The sequence below is a fragment of the Mytilus trossulus genome, chromosome 7 (assembly GCF_036588685.1).
Source record: "Mytilus trossulus isolate FHL-02 chromosome 7, PNRI_Mtr1.1.1.hap1, whole genome shotgun sequence".
NCBI classification, from domain to species: Eukaryota; Metazoa; Mollusca; class Bivalvia; order Mytilida; family Mytilidae; genus Mytilus; species Mytilus trossulus.
The window spans coordinates 79,130,275-79,151,806 of NC_086379.1; the positions used below are offsets into that span (position 1 = coordinate 79,130,275).

A 21,532-nucleotide genomic window follows, 5' to 3' on the forward strand; every position below is an offset into this window, starting at 1 on the left:
TGAACCTGGTTTTAAAGCGCTATACCTCTCACTTGTATGACATTCGCATAAGTAGAATACTATTGTACGTCATTACGACCGGTTGTTAATTCTCCTATATAGTCCTCAAGGTTTACTCCGGAGAAAACAAAATACACAAAAGAAACAAACAAAAGATCTGATTCATCTATAGGACAATAAAACAAATACCTTTTTACTAATTTTCACTTTAATATCCAATACATATTATGATTAATTACACAATTTCAAATATCAAATACTCAATAGAAATAACTCATGGAAAATATCTATCTAAATTATCTTTCTCAAAAATATTCGAAATGACATTGTTTTCAATATGTTAAAGTTAAATATACACGATTTAACCATAAACTTGTTCATTAAAGCAAATGGCTTATACACAACTGTGGGTGTACATTGATTCGCCCAATTTTTACATTTTCTATCACAGCAATGGTTTTTGAATTCATCAACGTCTTTCCAGTACCACTAACAATTTAACAAAAGATCGTACCAGGATTTGCCTATATTATATCAATAGTACTCCAGCTCAATGGTTTTCATGTATCGGTGTCGTACATAGTGATTCGGAATGTTCCCTGGCTCTTCTTCGTAGTTCTGCTACACTAGATGTTCTTTGATCTGGCTGTAGCATTGGTGTTGATATTTCTGGTTTCTTATTGCAGCATCCACAAAATGGTAAACAAGCCGCTATAATACATTAAAAAAGAGAATCATATTAGCACATAATTTACCTCTTCCAAACAAAAACTACTTATGTTATATTTGTTTACTGAAAGCTTTTTCTATGGTCCTAGAATAGTTCATAGTTCATAACTTATTCTTCCATATTCCTCAATTTGTGAAAACTAAAGACAATCCCAACCGTTACCAGTTTTCACATACTGAATCATATCAAAATCTGGATATAATATGGGTGGCATATGAGACCCCACAACACCAGAGATGATACTGGAGAGAATTTACAGATATCAATAAAATGCGCTGTGCACGCATGAAATGTAGAACGTGTTGTTTTCATTTAAAAATGAGTACTACAAAATTATGTTTAATTTTACTTACAGGATCCACAAAAAAAGAAAAAAAGAAATTCACTTCTGATGTCAGGAAAATTTCTAAAAACGCAAGTTTAAACAACAAATCTCGATATAGAAAGAAGTGAATTTTTGAAATAGTATAACAATAAAAACCCGCAAATCTAGAAGTTTATAAGTTGTTCCGACAGAGAAAACTTGTTTATGTATGGTTCCATAGTGAATAGTCATGTTCTGAACTCTTTTGAATTTTTGTGAAAGCGGTGTTTGATTTTTTGTCTCTTAAAGAATTTGTTTCTGCTTTGTGAAGTGTCTTACCTTTAAAAGCTGGATGAGTCATGGTTGGTAGAAAATGTCGTGGTGTAAAGTAATTTTCAAAGTAGTTTTTGTACTGATTTCTGAAAGATATGAAGTATTTACATAATTATTAAGCAACTCGTCATCTCTTTTTTAATCTTATCATTTAATTAAGAAAGTTAGGTCATCGACTTTCAAAATTAACGAAACCAATTAACAATATAATCTTGTAAGACGGCAATTTCATAAAAACACATTCAATGGCTAAGTAAATATAAATTTAATTCTACAGTTCGTGTTCAATTGACATATGAAGTGTTGATGAAGGGATTACAATAATTTGTCTTTCAATTTAATGAATTATTCACTTTCTTTGCAAACAATTTATAGAATGGTGCGTCTAGAGACGTCAAGAAATTGCTAATCTTAGTTATAGAGCAAAAGACAAACAATAAGTCGAACCAATTATATGATAATAACAACCAATCATATGCAACCAGGTCGTCTTACTGAGTGTAAAGCAGTAGAGCATACCCAACGCCAATTGCTAAGAAATATCTATAAATCTGATAGATACTAGTATAACAAATTACTTTTCTAAAAAGGCTTCAGATTTGGAAATAAAAAATCTTTCGGAGTTCAAGGAACAACATAGGAACATTTTATGTTTAAACTTGATGTATATATAAAACATCTAGATAGAATGAAAAAAATAATTTTATACTTCCCTTTTAACGACATTGGAAATGTCTTCTGATATATATTCTATTTCATATGCATTTTGCAAATATAAGATTCTCAACTTTATTTTGTGATCTCAGTGTACGGGTGTTGTTACAGCTTAAAATATAATTGTTATAAAAGTTTATATATGACTTACCCTTCCATAAGTGGCATCATTGGAGGCCTAGTGCTGGCATTATTATTGAGAGCTATCAATGTCTGCATGAAAGATGTTTGCAGGAATGGTTGTTGTTTCTGCAGAAAGATATTGTCTTGTGATTGGTTTGCCATGTTCATCAGAAGTGATGACGAAGGACACATATGCTGAGGTGTTGACAGGAAGTTAAGTCCCGTCCGTAAAGATGATGACTGAGCTGGAGGGGTCGGAGGTTTGATATCATTGTCTTTAGATGTGCTTGCCGATGACTGATCATTACATATTGATGATGTCTCATCTTCTGTATTGTCATTTCTAGAATGGTCTGGTTCTTGTGATATGTCGTTTGATTTATGTTCGTCTTGAAAGTGTTCATTTTCCAATTCATTTGTTTTTTCTGCACTATTAGAATTATTTTCTGCCGTTTCAACTGATCCCGGTTCTTCATTCAAAAACTCATCGTCATGATCGTCATCAGACTGACACATGTCAACGCAAATTTCAGAGCTTGTTACTTTTTCAAGGTCAATGTCACTTTGATCGTCTGACAAAGGGTTTATTGTTGTGTCATGTGATTCCTCGTTTCCAACATCTATCATCTCAGTTTTGTTATGCTTAGGTTGACCAGTATATCTTTCACTTTTGCGCCATTTAGCTCTTCTGTTTTGGAACCAAACCTTCATTTAAAAAAAACAAATAAATCGTTGAATCTCTGGATCTGATTTGCGGTCATATAAAGATGCAAAAATACCCCTCCCCAAATAATGGCAATAGGACATTTTCTTCGATAAAAATTACTGGACGGCGATAGTGGTACAATTCTTATTTTCGTCATTTCACCGTATCAATAAAGGACGATAGATAAAATTAGATAAACCGCCAAAAAGATATGCAAAAGAAAACTTTACTTAACTACATACATTTTCTCAAATATACAATGTAACATTATTTGATTTGCAATGGCACACGACTACTTGTTAAAAAAGCGTTGTACTCATCCTGCATTGTTTTGGTTCGTAAAACATAAAGATTTGAAAAGAAGACTGAAGGCATAACTTGCAAACGGTGAAATGAAATAAAAATAAGCTCTACTGTATTGGTAATATTAAGAAAAATTGGAACATTAAAATAATAATTATTATTATTATTATTATTATTATTATTATTATTATTATTATTATTATTATTATTATTATTATTATTATTATTATTATTATTAATACCTGAACTCTTGCCTCTGTTAGATTTATTCTCATGGCTAAATCCTCTCGTGTAAATACGTCTGGATAATGAGTCTGTGCAAATGCTTTCTCCAACTCCTCAAGCTAAGAAGAATAAAACAAACCAGATGAACGCTAGGTTCGAACTTTTAATTAAAATATTTTGCATATGAACCTGTCACATTTCAAACCGGAAATTGTGACACGTTGTCTCAACATGCAAAATGAAGTAATGTAAAGGACTAAGATGCTTTAAAAAATTGCATTATATACTGAATTAAACAAATGAACCTTTGATTCAGAGAGTTCGGGACTAAACATATTCTATGTATATTATGAGTAATAACATCTGACAATATTAATTATTTTTTTCGTTAGGTCATGTTACAAAACAATTATATTTGTAAACCCGTTCATAGAATCTTCATTTCTCAACAAACTATTTATTTCTTTTAAATGAAGAAGTGATACTTGATCGATTCAATGTAATTGATATCTAATAAGTATTTGATACCATATTCATTGTTGATGTTTTGTTCTTGTGTCTAATTGTTCTTAGCACACTACGTCAGAGATACGTTTTATCTACAATTGTTTTACAAATCTTCAAAATAATTATTCTAAGTTCTATCACAGAAGTTCACATAATGAGACACATATGTGCTAGAAATATTCGATTATGCATACATTTGTCATCATGCCCCACTCACAATATCGAATCTCCATGTTCACTGAATGGTCATAAAAATAAAGAGATCATGTAGATACATAGTTATGCTCGGTAGAAAAATGAATACCTGTTGAAGAGTAAAAGTTGTACGATTTCTTCTTTGTTTGCGTCTTGCAAAACTGTCATCCTGGAACTCTGTATGTAAACCATATCCTGAATCTAAAATTAACAAAAAAAATAACTAATTTAATTTCATTTGTTTTTTGTTATTCATTGAGCCCTTGGTTTAGCCATTCAATTAAGGAATTTCCTTTTTGAATTTTCCTAGGAGTTTAGCATTTTTGCGATATTACTTCTAACAATCATTCAGCCTTCGTCACAAAGCGATCTTATTAATGTTCGCAAAGCGTTATTTATCATAAAGATTTATATAATGACCTGATTTTTCTTCCAGAGAAACCGAGATCAATCTTGTTTTGGCTAGATTCGTGTTGTTTTTTTATGTTGTGTTTTGTAAATGGCTGTTTTTCTTCTGATCGTTTTTCTGTTTTTGACACGACGTTATCGGTTTGTCAACGATTTATGAGTACGCCTTTTAGTATCTTCCACATTTCTTTAAGAAAATATTTGGGTTTTTTCACTGGCCGGGTAAGGTCTTTTTTCTATTTATGATTCCCAGCCCAACCTACATATCATATACACGTACACGTAGAAGACGTGACATTTCTATGTTCAAACAGAGACATATAAAACTGTAGGTTTCTGGTAAAGTAAAGTAACATGTCAGAGTGAACGAGAATTTTTAATTAAATGAAAAAGTCCCGTTAATTAGATTACATTACAAAGACGTCAAAGGAAATATTTACTTTCACTCCTTGATATTTGAAATCTAAGAGAAAACCTAGAACCGTTCAAAGCTCATATGCACTGTTTAATTTTTATCAAAGCATCTGTGAACTGTATGATTCTGACAGGTAAGAAATTCCTGTTGAGTTAATTAGCTGAAAGCAGGTGCTTTCTGGTTTCCGGCTTTTGTATGACATTTTCACAGTCATCATTACATTAATTGTGTCTTACAAGGTTTAAATTTTCAAAGGTAATTTAATTGAACCGATGGGAGTTATAAGATTTCTTACAACAAGGATACCTTAATAGTGTGTGTAAATATGATTAAAGTCCTATCACATTTCTCCATTTGCACACGCTTGCGTGCCAGAAGGAATTAGTTTGATCTATTTGTCACAGCATACGGATTGTAGCGTGAGAGATGCTTTAACGATTGGTCTTTGATTGAATAAAACAACGTGCTAAACGTCGTGTTTAGACCAGGATTCATTTAATAGATAAATTATATTAGGATAGCCAAGAAATATTAGCTTCTATCGAAATTAACACAAGCCACAATATGTTCTAGACACTTTTTTTCTGACAAAGAGTAGAATTAAAAGCTCTATCAGAAGCGAAGCCGGATAAAATACTATAAAATATCAATATAGTGAATTCATTAGTGATAAAAAGCAACATAATTTTATTGCCTACAGAAACGAAATGTCGCAGGAATTTGTTAATCATTTCAATAATAACAATAGTTCAAAGCATTAGAAGAAAAAATAAGACAATGAACTTAGGCAATAAATTAACAACCAGCTAGACTTGCTTTTAACTGGCACTCTGGATTTTAAATACTTCTGAACTTAATAAGAAGAACAAAGCCTAAAAACTCGAGACTTATTTTCACTTGTGAAACTATGATCTCCTACAATGCTAGAAAATGTCATTTGCATTACCAATCTATAAAACAAGATTGCAAAGACAATGGTGCAAATTATCTCCCCAAGACCACATCTTGTTACTTTTGCAATAGAACATTTGGAAACACTATTCCTCAGAAAAAATATATGTTTTGTTATCAAACAGCGACGTAGATTAGACTCTGTAAAGCTCCAGCTTCAAATTGTCACAGAAAAGCCGCCTTCTGAGAGTTTGGTTGGTCTAGAAGACGCTAGTGTGTTGTGATGAGAAATCTAGTGAGTTTATGGAGAAAAAAAAAACCAAAAGCTATTTCTGTCGTATATATTTCTCAATCTATACTTGACTGAATCATGTGCGACATTGGATTTCGTGAATGAAATACCTCAGACTCGAAACTTATTTATCATGGATCAAATAATTCGAAATAATCAAACCGCTGAAGAATTCTTGACGGTAAAAAAAAAGAACTTTACCTTATTTCACACACAAAACAACTAACAATAGATAAATCTATGTTATTTCTTTATACACTTTTCCCTGCTAAATCATACCCATGAGTAGGCACTATTTTTCTTTAGAACGGTATAGAAAAAGGTCTTTAACACAACAAACATATAAAACAAAATTGTTAACTTATTTTTCATTGTCGATTACTGTATTTCGACTGGGTATGGCATAAGTACTTAACGAAATTAAATGTGTTCTCATTAGTTTCATATTAGGTTAAAAAGATAAGATTGGAAACTAAGTGGGATGTCCATCAAAATTCCTTAGTTATACCACAGAAAACAAAAAATGAGTAACAGGTACACCACCAAAACCCAGGAATAAAAGCAGGTGCTCTGAAAAGCAGGGCTTTCCACTTGTGTCAACCGGTGTGTACGTGCCAAAAGAGTACTTTTAAATAACCATTTTATCTGTTATTTACAGATAATTGAAATAAACAAATAGAAATATAGTATGAAGATACACTTTAATTCCTATAAACATTGAAGAGGATTTATCATTTTTTTAATATATATAATTACGCCTTATTTATACAATTTGAAACCACATATACACATAACACTAGGAAGATTGAAGTTAATTGTATATTACAAATATAAGTTATCTCTATAACATGTACTACTTTATACTGTAAAGGAAACACTACCATGACTATAGGATAAAGTTTCAAAACCATAACGAGAAACTAATCGAATATTGTAATTATATTCAATCATATTATCTTAAATTAAGTCATTATATTCTCGTATAAAGGAAATACCAACAGACAGTTTTCTCTGACTGCTCATGAATATAAGTTGACATGACCATAAAATTTAACTCAGAGGAGTGTTCATATGTGTATATTTTACTGGACAATTGTGTAAGAATATAGTTATCAAAGGTACATGGCTTATAATTTAATGCGCCCGACGTGCGTTTCGTCTACATAAACCCATCATTGAAACTCAGATGAAAATGGTTATAATGCAAAACAAGGACAAAGTTGAAGAGCTTTGAGGGAAAGTAATATGCGCACATTCATTTCAAACTCCAAATTAATTTTACACGTTATAATATAGAGAATATTGCACCTGTATCAACCCGAGACAGCAGTTTAATCCCGAGAGCTCTGCTCGAGGGATTATTTTGATTGTGAGTTGCTACAGAGTAGGTAGTGCTAAAAAATCGTTGAAACTACACACGTTTGCTCTGTTTGTATGTGCTCTTCAGTTTGTTTTACGTGTTCGTTTTTCTTTTGTGGTTAGCGTGTCGAAATACCGTATAGCGGGTTATTTTCGCGGGTGTAAAATTTCGCGATTTTCATTGATGAAGGTCTACGAAATATTTTGGCGGTTATTATTTTGGCGGATTCTAAACTTTTATCAATACCTTTGCATGTGCACTTTTAAATTGGCGGATTATAATTTGGCGATTTTGTTCTATCCGTGAAAATAAACGAAAATTAACACCCCGCGAAAATAACCCGCTATACGGTATATCATGTGTTGTTTATTTGTGTATTTCACTGTCTTGAAGTTCTTGCATTCATTTGTACTGTATTCCTGTCATGTAATGTTGCCATTTTAGTGTTATATTCAAAAATGCCATTAAAGCGCCATTTTTAGTTAAAATTTCCTGTTCAAAGTCAGGAAAATGGCAGTTGGTATCTTTTAATTCATTTCTGAGTGTGATGCATTGTCGTTTGTTCTTTGTTGCACTTTATTGTTTCTGTTGTTTCGTTATTTTCCTCTTATAGCTGATGTATTTGCTTCGGTTTCAGTTTGCAAACCGGATTTTTTTCCTATCGGTTTACTACTTTCGAACAGCGTTATACTACTGTTGCCTTTATTTGCAACGTATATGCATAGTAATTATGTGACAAAGGTTATAATTAGATTTATATCCTTTATATCATTTATATCAAGTATTTGTCATAAGGAAGCTGATATACAAAGAGTTATAAGTTAAAATCATCCCTTCGAACATAGCAACTAATATGTTCCAATCGTCATATCCATAACCCTGTCCTCCTTTCCCCCAATATGTTACCTACAGGATGAGACTTTCAACTGGTTTGTACTTATATGAGCAATACGACGGATGCCACATGTTGAACAATGGCATCTGAGGTCAAGTCTGATATTTTTGTGGGGTTCGTGTTGCTCAGTTTTTAGTTTCCGATGCTGTGTTTTCTATGCTGTTGTTTTATTTGTTTTTTTGTTTTTATCTTTCATCTTTTCTTTTTGTCTTTGTGGTGTTAGTTTATTTTCGACTTCCGAGTTTGAATGTCCCTTTGTTAGCTTTCCTCTCTCTATTAGTAAAGACATTTGATAAACTCTTGTTCCAAGGATGTTTGAATAATGGAAGTAGATACCTGCACATTTTTACAGGGACTTTGAATGGAATTAAACAACAACAACGGTTTTTGTTGACAGTTATATTTTCTTTATCTTGTTTAATCTAATGAGAATCATGTACACGATGGTGTCAATACTGGTAAGTTTCCTAAATCGCTTAAAAAAACTCGGTATACGATACAGTATTTACAAATGTCATGCTCAGGGTCAAATGGTATACTGTAATTAACCAAAGAAGTTGAACGAATATTTGTGTGTGAAACTGTCGAAAGATTGCAACAAAAAAGTACAGGTTAGGTAGCTATTTGCAGAATATCACTTAACTTGCGATGCAAATATCATCGTAATATAGAGCGCAATCGCTTCTTGTGCTTGAGTAAAATTGAGACTGCTATAGTCTCCAGAGTAAAATGACAGACAGACAAGGGGGTAAAACATGTCAATTGTGTTAATCATTTCAATATCATTTTTGAACAAAAATGTATAGAAATCATGCATGAATTCAAACAAAATATATTAAAAGTTAAAAATTAAAATTGGCTTTGGAATTTGAGACTACCATACGAGAGGTTTAACTCGCTTTAAAATAAGGTTTAATGCGCTCTTTTCTATATTAAGAACTGCCTGTACCAAGTCAGGAATATTTTATTCATTCATTTGGTGTGTTTGAGCTTTTTATTTTGCCATTTGATTAGTGACTTTCCTTCATGAATTTTCATCGGAGTTTAGTATTTTGTTTTGTTTTCTTTTTTTCTAACTCATGTTCTTCATGTTTCAATCGTTAAATTTTCTGTGATAAAATAAAAAAAAAAAACATAACCGACAGTAAAGATAAACCAATTTTTATGCTAAAAACCCAAAAGAAATTTAATGAGGGCACGGTACGATGTAAAACAAGTTAAGTTACATTACATATTTGTTTTCTTATTGACTGTATACTCAATTTAAGTTCTATATTTTCATTCACTTGTTATTGAATTATACCCCATGAGATGTGGACAAATTATATTAAAACGTCCATACTTTTCTAGAACATAATTTTACTTGTATGAAATTGGTGCTCCTGGCAATTTTTATCATTATTTTTTCGATGTTTTGTTTTGAACAACATTTATCATGTTAAATATGACGAACACTTGCTTTGGGAAAAAAGCTGGAAATAAATATTTTTTATGCCTAGGTTTTGCTCGAATAAATAAAGTACCTTATCCACAGGACCCCTGGGATTACGTTATCCTAACAAATGAATTAGAAATTAGATATGAAGGATTTCGTAGTTCACTCAATTTAAGAAAAGTGATACCCTATGCAATGTATTAAATAAGTTTCAAATTAAACTAGATGGCTTCATGTGTGAACGTTGGTGACGTCTCAACTGTTGTCGTTTATCTGAACCTGTATGTATATCGTATTTGTTTAAAATTGCCATTTTGATGTCTATTTCCGTTGACTCCATGTACAATCAAGATTCTATCGAAAAAGAAGTGTAAAGGGTGAAATATCATAATATGCTTGAATATCAAATTTTTCACTAATTTTAGGAATTTTATTGTTATTATAAAGCAAGATTTCACGAACTTATGGTGTTGACTACGTTAGTTAAACACATTCGGTTGATATTGGACAAACCTCATTTGCAATAGTTTTCTCCGATTTAATAGGTTGTTGCTAATTGCCAAATATTTTCTATACATTCATGAAGGAACAAATACTTCTATTAATGCAAAGGAACATGAACGGCATCACATTCTGACGTCAGACACTCAAATCAATTAATGTGTTCGTAGATAGAAGATGTTTTTGTGTTCGGTTAAATTGTCCCCTTTTAAAATTATTATACGATGATGACTGATGTACCCATATTTTGACTATTTTATTAATTGTGACTAAAATTGAGAATGGAAATGGGGAATGTGTCAAAGAGACAACAACCCGACCAAAATAAAAAAACACAACAGCAGAAGGTCACCAACAGGTCTTCACTGTTTATTTAACGCATCATGTTAATATAACGGAATTTGATGAGACGGTTATTAAAGTGAGAGGGTTAGCGCTATAGAACCAGGTTCAATCCACTATTTTCTACATTTGAAAATGCCTGTACCAAGTCAGGAATATGACAGTTCTTGTCCATTCGTTTTTGATGCGTTTTGTTATTTGATTTTGCCATGTGATTATGGACTTTCCTAATTGATTTTCCTCTGAGTTCAGTATTTTTGTGATTTTACTTTTTAAGATACATCCAGGAAAAACAGTAGGTTGGAAATGACTAGAAATGGACTTGCGACAAGTTACCTAAGAAACCCTCACAGAGCTGCTGCAAATGTTCTAACATACAGGGAACATAAATAAAGGCAATAATAGTAAACCGCTGTTCGAAATTCGGGATGTTCTTATTAACAGCATCTCCTTTTAGTTAGAAGACGACGATAAAAAGCTAGCGATTTTTTTTTGGTACAGACAACATATATCAAGACACGAACTTTACTGATGATAAAATTATTCTTATTCAAATAAATACATTTTCTACTTCTGTTATCAAAACAAAATATAGCAATGTGAATAAGACTTTAGGGTCGTACATGATGATGCAGATGATGAGACTTTAAGGGTACTTCCATAACATGTCCTTTTATTATTATTCTTAACCCCCCCTTTACACTATCTAGTTTATACAATACATGTAACTATGAAGAACAAACAAACAAAATTAAAAAAAAAAACAGTTTTTGAATTTAAATGTTTGGATGATATACTGAAAGTATTCAATATGAGCAAAAGTTGTGAAAATGCGAAAATGTAAAATTAAATAAAAAATCATATATAGGTATAAATGAAATTGAGTAGATAAAAAGGTATGCGATCATTCATCTTTTTTCGATTTACTGTTTCTACTTTCCACTAAGTATTCTAAAACTTTCTCTTTAAATGCCATTTTGTGTGAAATCGTACCTTACAAAACAGTCCAGTTATTTATGCAGTTAGTACATTTAGAAAACTCAAATTTTCTTAGATTATGTTTTCAGATATTGCATATACGGTAACAAATGAAAGAGTAAAAGGAAACTACGAAAATAGGAAAAGGGAAAAAAGACAAACTGCAGCCGAATCACCAGTATACCAAAGAAAGAGATGAAACTTTTGTTTTTTGTGATAACCGTTTCTGGTTAAAATGTCATCACTCAAAGGAGCCTTTGAAATATTCGAATTGATATATATTTTGTATTTCGTATCATTTAATTATTTTGATTTAGAAGCGCTTTCACCTATTAGAGTTTAGAAAAGATCTGCAAATTACCATAGGAAACTAACAGAAAATATATGGACAAGGTTGAAGATTTGAAACTACATTAAACAAAATCATCATAAATACCAAGATTGAAATTTGTATGCCTGACTCGCGTTTTGTCTTTAAAAAATCAGCAGTGACGCCCGAATAAAAAAGGCTAAATAAAGCACGAAGTGTAAAGAACAAAAACTCAGAAAGGTTTTGCCCTGTAAAGCTAATATATTCTTTCCCTTAGGTAGATAATCCTTTAATTTTGTGATACTATTGATAATTAGTAAAACGAAAAATTAAAAGTTTTGTAAACAGTTATATTTTTTACAATGACCATATCAATGATGATTCCTGTAAACACTAACTACTGTATGAAGAATAATACAAGAAAATAAAGTGTAATTAAAAAAAAGAATTAAAAAAAAGTATAATGAGTAAATACTTACAAGGATTGTGGTGATGTTGGTAAGGTGTTAGATCCATACCATATTGACGAGCGGCTGGGTGGAAGCTTGGTGGACAGTGAAAGCAAAACATCTTTACAACAAATCTTACAACCTGAATAAAAAAAAATCAACAAATTAGATAACTAATATTGACATAAATAAATCGTAAAATTCTATAATTTTAAATGATTTTTGTAATTTGTAAACAAAAGACTTCTTTAAAAAATAGTTAAAATATCACTTTCAGAATGATTAAAAAGGATTAAAAATAAAGTTAAAATACATCAAAGAAAATTATAGTAACTACCTTGTATAGGAACAAGTGAAGAAATGAAAATGAAAAAAATAATTTCTGAATTATGTTTAAACACAAAGTAAGATCACATTTATTTTGTCAGAGATAAAGAATTGCCTTACCTTAAATGGCGAACTCCAAAGAATGATCTCTTCTCCGTAGATAATATAATTTACTCACTATCTCCAAGCATCAGTGAGTCTTACTTCACTAAGTGTTTTATCATAATTTGTAATATTGCTGATTCCGATTTGCAAACATCTTCAGTAATTCAGTTTATGGCATGTAATCTTCAATTAGACAGTCAAAGACAGGCTTTAAGCCATGCCCACCATATGATTACGAGGATAATCATTGGTGACATATCAAATGTGCTTGACAAAGTGGGTTTACCGGAGGAAGAATGGCAACACGAACGCACTGTCTTACACGTGTTCATCGATTAATAATTGAATTAGGAAATAACTGATGCTGAATAGAACAAAAATAATACTTTGTTTTTGTTTTACTTGTCAATAACTGTGGTATTACATTACCATCCCGTAAATCACTGAAGATTAGGTAATTATATTATATTTTAGTTTAACATTCAATTCCTTAATGGAATATCAAGCACTACAATTAGATTAGAAGAAAAGGAACAAACCAAAATGATACCAGAGTCGTACTGAAAATTGAGTTGGAAATAAGAGTAAATTTTACCAGCTTCTTCTCTAAATTGCAGGTATATTGTCTGATTTCTTAGACAAAGTATAAATATAATGAATATATCGAATAGCTCTTACAAAAGACTATTTATTATGTTGTGTAGACAAACAGTTATATAATAATAATAATACATAAAATAGAAAAACAGAATAATCTCCGTCGATCTAGCTTCCTTTTAAAACTAGTGTTTTTTAAAAGAAATATTTCCAGTAAATAAGTTATATAAAGTCAAGAACGTTCGGGATCACAATTAACAAGAAACCCTTGTACGTTATTTTACAATAATTATAGAATCGTTGTTAATATTTTCTTGTAACTTTGGAATAGATTTCACGTTGCTGAATCAAAATAAAAATTCTTTATTTTTAGATTTGAATTTCACATAAAGGCTTCCATTTGATTCAGTATCATGAAGTGGTAATTGTATGACCTACAGAAAAGGAATAATAATTGCCTCATATAAAAATAAAATGAACAGTAAAAGAAGAAATTAAAATGGGTCATTTAATATCAACGCTATTCTTTGTTTTCTTAATGTAATAATGAAATTTCATATAATGTTTTACGATTATTATTAACAATTTACAAAAACAATTTTACGCATCCAAAATAATATGGATGGCCATGTGCTTTCTTCTCACAAACCTAACCTGTGGTCAATAACGTTGCATATATCATTTTTAGTTATCATCATTGAACATTTTGCAGAAAAAATTGACATGTTTTTTTGTAAACAAGAGTATTGCCAATATAATAATCATTAAAAAATTATATTGATAAATAAAAATTAAAATAAAAAAACAGGTAAAAAATCAAAAGTTTATTGAAAAAATGTTAACTTTTGAATTATTTTATTTATTAAGTGTAAAGCTTTCCTGCAATATGAAAATTGCCAACTTTTGAATTCTTTATCTATTAAGTGTAAAGCTTTCCTGCAATATGAAAATTATCCTAAGATAGTAAAAATAATGTACCTGTTCAAAGCAAGAAGTCTTGAGGGGAGGAATTATAGAAATAAAGGATAACTTTATTTATTGAAATAAGAATTTAAATACAAGTTATGCATTAAAAAACTTTTGGACCGATACAGCTATGTTGTGTAACTGTTCTACGGTCCAAAAGTTTTGGGTAACAACACTCACAGTACCAATTTTACAGCAGAACTGATTATGTGCAAAGCTGATATATCAATGGATGACAACACATGTCTTATCTAGCCAGACAGAATAATCAGATTCTTCATATTTTTTCAGCATTGGTATGTGACACTATAATAAATTATTCTGATTCTGATTCTGATTCTGATATTTTATAAATAGATTATAACATGTCCTTTTCCATATGGGATCTGTTATCACTCCTCGGCTAACACCTTGGACTAACATGGGGTCTAGGGATGATACCATGACAGATATGCAAAAGTACATGTTATAATCTATAAGTATAGTCATATTTCATAATTATGATAATGGCATTATATACTAAAGGAAAAAGATAAATGAAGCGAAATATACAAAAAAGGATTCTTAATAATGGTCTGGTAAGAGAATAAGACAGCATCCTCGCGAAACTATATAACTTGAAATGAAACGCTAAGGTTGGCAAACGTTATTCGACAAAAGATAAAATTATATTTACAATATGTTAAGATATATATCGCCCCGCCCCGAGTCTAGGCTTGTAAATCAATTTAACAGGCACAATAATTGATATACGTTCAACAAAGTAAAAAGACAACCATTAAAAAAGCTCCTGATTTCGAGCAGTCATATGAACATATTGAAGGTTTGAAAGGTTCTTTTAAAATAATCATTGTACGTACCTCCTTTTGGCAAAAAATACGGATGGTTTTAACATTTGTTCTACACTGACAGATTAGAAAATATGAATGACAACATTTCTATATAATCCCAGTCAACCATTGGGATCTCGTATAATTGAAAGATATGGTATATGTTAAAACCTTGTTTTTCAAACTGTTAAGAAAAAAGTAAAATCACAAATGAACTCCGAGGAAAATTTAATCGGAAAGTCCCTAATCACATGTCAAAATCAAAAGACAAAACACATCAAACGTATGGACAACAACTGTCATATTTCTGACTTGGTACAGGCATTTTCAAATGCAGAAAATGGTGGATTGAACCGGGTTTATACCGCTAAACCTCTCACTTTTACGACCATCTCATCAAATTTCGTTATATTTACAACGATGTGTGAACAAAACAGACTTAATATGGGTACAACAGTCATCACTGTGTTACAATCTTAAAACGAGCAGTTTTACAAAAAAAAAACACACAAGCATCTGACAAATTCATGTTATAAAAACCATTGAAGTACAAAAAGTCGCATAAACAAAACACACCATCAAAAATAAAAGAAGTAACATGCGATATAGTAAAAAGTATTAAACAGTGAGGAAACGTCTATGTTCAGGTGGGATACATTAATTTCAAGGTAGTGTAAAACAGTAAGATTTTGCCCTGGACAGGTATAAAAGTCGACAACACGGCACAGCGCAGGGCAACTTTATAAAAAATACCATCAAATAAACAAATCAATACTCCATACAAAAGATGAGTAGAATGTAACAAAATACACTGAGATACTGTACAGACGGACGGACACTATATGCCATTACAGCAACAACCCAGGAGGAGCATAATAAAATTCTTAATCTTGTATAAATTTCTTTGATACTGTTATTATAAACATGATATCAACAAAATTTTATAATGTAGATCTAAAGACTGAAAGGAAATTACAAGAAAAGCTAGACAAACGAGATATCCTCGATAAGAAAGAAGTGGCGATAGCAGGTAAAACAATACCCTCTAACTATTTCTAAGAGGACATAAAATCTATACTAACAAAACGTGTAGTAATTGTACAGTAAATACCAAGTTTGAGTGTCTAAAGAACTCTTAGTAACATGGGTTGATAAAAGCCAATAAATAAAGAAATCCTATTTTTCCTTGATTCCTCCTCTCAAGTTGATTAGTAAGTATACTTGACTACCTAATAAATTCAGATTGTTTTTGAGGTGTAAACTTCCTTTGATGGCTTATAATGAAGCATGGCCAACCGTTGATCCGGGTAATTATCATCTTAATAATAATATAAACTAGAATTCTCCTGTCTAAACGTAATCTGCTTAGGGAGTTGAGGGCCTCTTATGTCATTTACAAATAAGGTTTCATCTTTTTAGAGGATTACTACTTCATATTGCTTTTCCAAATCTTATTAAACTTTCGTCCAATGTAACAATAGAGAGGACAGCTATCTAAATCTATTTAGCATCATCAGATTCATTATAATTATACTTATTAATGATAATATCAAAAGACATTTATAAGATGTACGAAAACGGATTAAGGAATGAAATTTGTATAAAATTCAATTTCACTGCTTCAAAGATCCTTTAGAAAAATACTTTAAACTTGATCAAATAAAGGCATAAAATTAATGAAACACAATATGATTTATAGACTCAGGCTTTTGAGAGAAATGATGTTATTTATTAAAATTCAAATCGTTGAACAATGAAAAGCTAGAATCTTGACATTAGAAATAAAAAACTGTTATACATATTTATAGAACTTTATAAAACAGTAAAGGAAAAAAAAATGTAAAATATGCATATTGAAAAGTGATGTCTATATAAACAGATAATTTCGAAAGTTCTACAAAGACAGCTATGTACATACTGTATAACAATAGATCAATCTTTAGATGCAAAAAATCTAAATTGAAAAAGACACCTTTTAGATGACCAAATTGGAGTTCCTTGAAGATTTTATAGGAATTGAAGTAAAAAAGAGGGAGAGAAAAAAAATGACGTGTAAAATTCTTGTACAAATTTTTCACCATTCAAATATTTATTGAGATAGGATTACATTTATTCTGCAATCAGTACTAATGAACAAATGAATAACTCCAATGAGACCACAACCCAACGCTATAAAACACCAGGATAGTTAATGTTTTAAAAACTACAGTCTTTAACAGGCGACAAGTATATATGTAGCATCTGTTTACCAGTAACTTCCCTTGTTAGAGGGTTGCTGCTCACAAGAGTTCCAAAGGGTGAAATTGAAATCATCTGTTCGTAAATCTTACGGACGCCATCACAAGTTGGTTGATCGTTATGAAATATCAATTTCACAGATGTTTGCGGATATATGTATTTTTCTTTTGTCGTAACTGTAGTCCCATTCCCTTTTCGCGAATGTAACCTACAGAATTAGACTTATCACCGGGTTTGTATTGACATGAGCAACACGACGGGTGCCACATGTGGAGCAGAATCTACTAACCCTTCCGGAGCACCTGAGGCCCCCCTTTTGATGGGATTCGTGTTGCTTAGTCTCTATGTTTCTATGTTGTGTTTTGTATACTTATGTTTGTCTGTTTGTCTTTTTCTTTTTCAACCATGGCGTTGTCAGTTAATTTTTCGATTTGTGAGTTTGTATGTCCCTTTGGTAACTTTCGCCTCTCTTCTTTAATAAAGTTTTGAAAGTTTAGAAACTATAAAATTAGCAAACTAATATTAGACCTCACACTTTCACGTCTTTAAACAAAACTAAAAAGAGTTGTACTTGATATTATAGAAAAAAAAAACCACAAGAAATATGGTTTCCTTACATGCATTGTGAATAAACTTATTAAAGTACACTTAATCAACATGTAATGTCGTGGTATATTAAAGAGAAATAAAACAATATCAGCCATTTTTAGATTACATTAGTTTGCCTTTGTGAAACTCTTCGACATTTATCAAAAAATAAAACTTCATTTACATGAATAAAATCTCTAGTAAAGGCATAATTCTATCCTTAAATGACATTTTGTTGTAAAATATGAAATATGAAGCATGACAGAGAGTCAGAAATATGCAGTTTTATCACATTGTTAAACTTAAAAGCCATTATAAAAACACAAGTATATAAACTGGTACCTGTTAATCTGGTTTTATTTCTAAGACACGGTAAGCCAGTTTACTTGCGAAAACATCGGGAATAAAGAGCAATTTGTTTTTGTTATGGAACAAATAAAATTGAATTAGTAAAGAATTCAGACTAATATGCAAACGAATGACTGATCATTGGACACAATTAGTTTGACGTTAGAAACAACTCCTATTATAGCTAGACTAGGGGAATTTCTGCACTTTGTCACAAATATTAAATTATAAAGCGAAATGGGATAAATAATTTATCCTACATCTTTGTTTCATATTTATAATGTTATAATGGCGTTCTATAATGTTATTATATCGTTTATAATTTTATCAGATTAATGTCGATTTATTGATCAACAAAAAGAGAAAAATGTATATTAACCAGAATTGAATGCAAAAATATACATATTAAGAATGTATATATATTCGTAAACCATGATGGCTTGTTCACATTAATATAGATTAAAATTGTAATGTTACTCAATTTAAAGCCATTTTGTATAACAATTGTTTCTTTTTTTAAATGAAAAGTAAGACATTACATACATGTTTGATATAAAGAAAACATTTTTGTTTAATGAATTTAAGATACATGGGGCTATACACTAAAAACGCTACACTCAGAAAAAAATGTGTTCATGGTTTGTGTTTGAACATTAATGTGACAGCAAACCTCCAACACAAGACGGTAACACATAGTTTACATCAGGAGATAAATGCCCATATACAATTTGTTAAGCTCTGGCTCTCCCCGAGTTTACTTTACTTGAGAATCAGTCACATAACGATCCATCCGAGTAGAACAACAAAAGGCCTAAATAAGGACATTAAAATTACAACAACATAAAGACATGACACAGGACAACCACTGACACGTGAGTATGGGGCGGAGTAAAAACTATGATTTTCTTTCACTCTGTAAAAACCCCTCGTTTACTCTCGATCATTTGTGGACTGACAACGACTAAAAATTGCAAAAGGAAATTAACTAAGCTTTATATAATTGTATAATACAGAACTAAAAACCCACGTACCAGTAAAAACAAAAACATAATTAGCAATAGTAAACCGTATCTACGAATGCACGTAGTTATTGAAAGCAAGCACACAGTAATGATGATATAGAAGCATGTCGTCCAACACTCTAATATCGGCTGCTGGACATATTTAAGATTTCATACATCATGTATATCCTTATTTTCTTTTGCTCGTTTGATTCAAAATTAAAGATTACATCAAATAATAATACAATTTTGCCAAGAATATATATAAACACTAACGTCCAACAGTAAGCTAGAGTTAATTTTGTAGATATATATTATTTGAAAAAGATGGAAGCTATAACTTGTATTCTAGATACTATGCCTTGCAAAAAGAGTACAAAGGAGTTGTCTATTCTTTAACACAGTTTTGTTCATTCCAATTTTGTTAAAGCACGACCTAAGTTGTGAAAGTGCCTGGACATATTATGTTAAATTGTCAAAACAGTCGTACAGCAATGACTGTTTTTAAAAACGAACTCATAAGCACAAATATACCATTAAAATGCTTCAAATAGGTATTCAACTTTGATCAACTGGTTTTTGGCAACAGCATCGATAGGAACATGTTTTTTCTGTATTGAAAAGCCGATCATTTTTTATTTTATTAACCTTGTAGGAAGTATTGTAAAAGTGTGTTTAAAAAAAAAATTAAACTACGTTTGTCAATTGCAAAAATATTGTGCGGAAAGTTTATTCTTAGCCGTATATATGTAAATAATATATTTTAATATGTAAGAAGAATAATATCACCAGTATGTTCCCATGTTCAGCCATTTTATTTTGACATAGATGTCTTTCTGGTGACTGCTTTTTTGGTGATCTATGGATAGCAAATTGTCAAACATATCGCAGCTAAAAAAAATCAAATCGTTTATATATTATAAGATCAAACTTAACATGAGGATGTTGCATCTTAGTTTTAGAATCGTTATATGACAATGAAATGATTAGGAAGAGACAAATCAAGGTTACATTGGCACTCACACCACATCTTCCTATATCTACACACTAAAAATGGAGGAATCGCATTAACCCCTAAAGGAGCGATACTGTATTCGTCGACGGGGTAAACATTTCCAGCTGTGCATGTACTACCCGCCATGCTAATCCACGATCTTAATCATGCTTATATACGCAAGTATTACTGGCTACTTGGTGGGTAATATCCTCCAGAATAAACAAAACGTTTGTTTAAGTATCAGACAAAAAGTATTGCCTATTTATCAAAAACTAAGGCCGTGCTCACATTGACCTAAACTCGGTGTTGTATTAGTGTAACTCACACATAAACTAAACATAATTACGTTCCCATTGATAAAACTTAATGTTTACATGTAGTGTAAATCATGTTTTGTCTACATGCAGTCGATAGTCGATGTAGGCCTTGTGTAGGTTAAGTGTAGTACACAAAACTAGGCATTCAGAACTTTAATTTTCTCATGTATATTTAAAAAAGAAACATTTTTTATATAAAATTGATACTTATGACACTTATAAATAAAGTTCTTTGCAGAACTATTTGTCTAAATTTTATATATTTATTTGTTATAAAAACACTTTACGCAGCCTTATTAACCCCGAATCAAGACTCATCCATTATAATTGCCGAACACATGATTCATTTGAAAAGGTCTTCCCGAATCGATTGGACGTACACACTGACAGAAATATTTGCCACTGGTCTTTATACTCAAACAACGATTCACTCATACATGCATTACTGAAAAAAGGGTGAAGTTAATTGTTTGTTTGTGTAGTATCTCAGATCCGTTAAAATACAATTAGAAATAATAAAAAAAAAAAAACATTACCCCTCCCTTTGACAAAAACTCCTTGGAGAATTTGAAACAAACAGAAAAGATATAAATGTAGTGATCCTTAACATCGCAATTCTTTTTCTTCTTCTGTAAGCACGCTGACGGCGAGCCTGCGTTTAAATGCAAATCATCCAAAATGACTTTCTTTAAAGAGCAACCACTTTTCTCACAAAAAGAAAGAGGGGAGGGGGGTTCTGAGTCAGAATTTTTCTCGCGCGAAAGTTTAAAATTAGTTGGATTTTTTCGATGGTACCAATTCA

The 21,532-nt window shown here is 31.1% G+C and overlaps 1 protein-coding gene across 1 annotated transcript; it reads right to left on the reverse strand.

Moving 5' to 3' along the window:
• Nucleotides 1-334: 334 nt before the first annotated feature.
• On the reverse strand, nt 335-13,056 carry LOC134727275 (diencephalon/mesencephalon homeobox protein 1-like). Its single transcript, XM_063591654.1, has 7 exons — nt 12,864-13,056; nt 12,447-12,558; nt 4,250-4,341; nt 3,456-3,557; nt 2,233-2,909; nt 1,374-1,453; nt 335-711 (listed from the first exon to the last, which is right to left on the reverse strand). Exons 2-7 carry the CDS (start codon nt 12,535-12,537, stop codon nt 551-553), a joined length of 1,203 nt encoding a protein of 400 aa, XP_063447724.1. The 5' UTR covers nt 12,538-12,558; nt 12,864-13,056; the 3' UTR covers nt 335-550.
• Between the last annotated feature and the right edge of the window lie 8,476 nt (nt 13,057-21,532).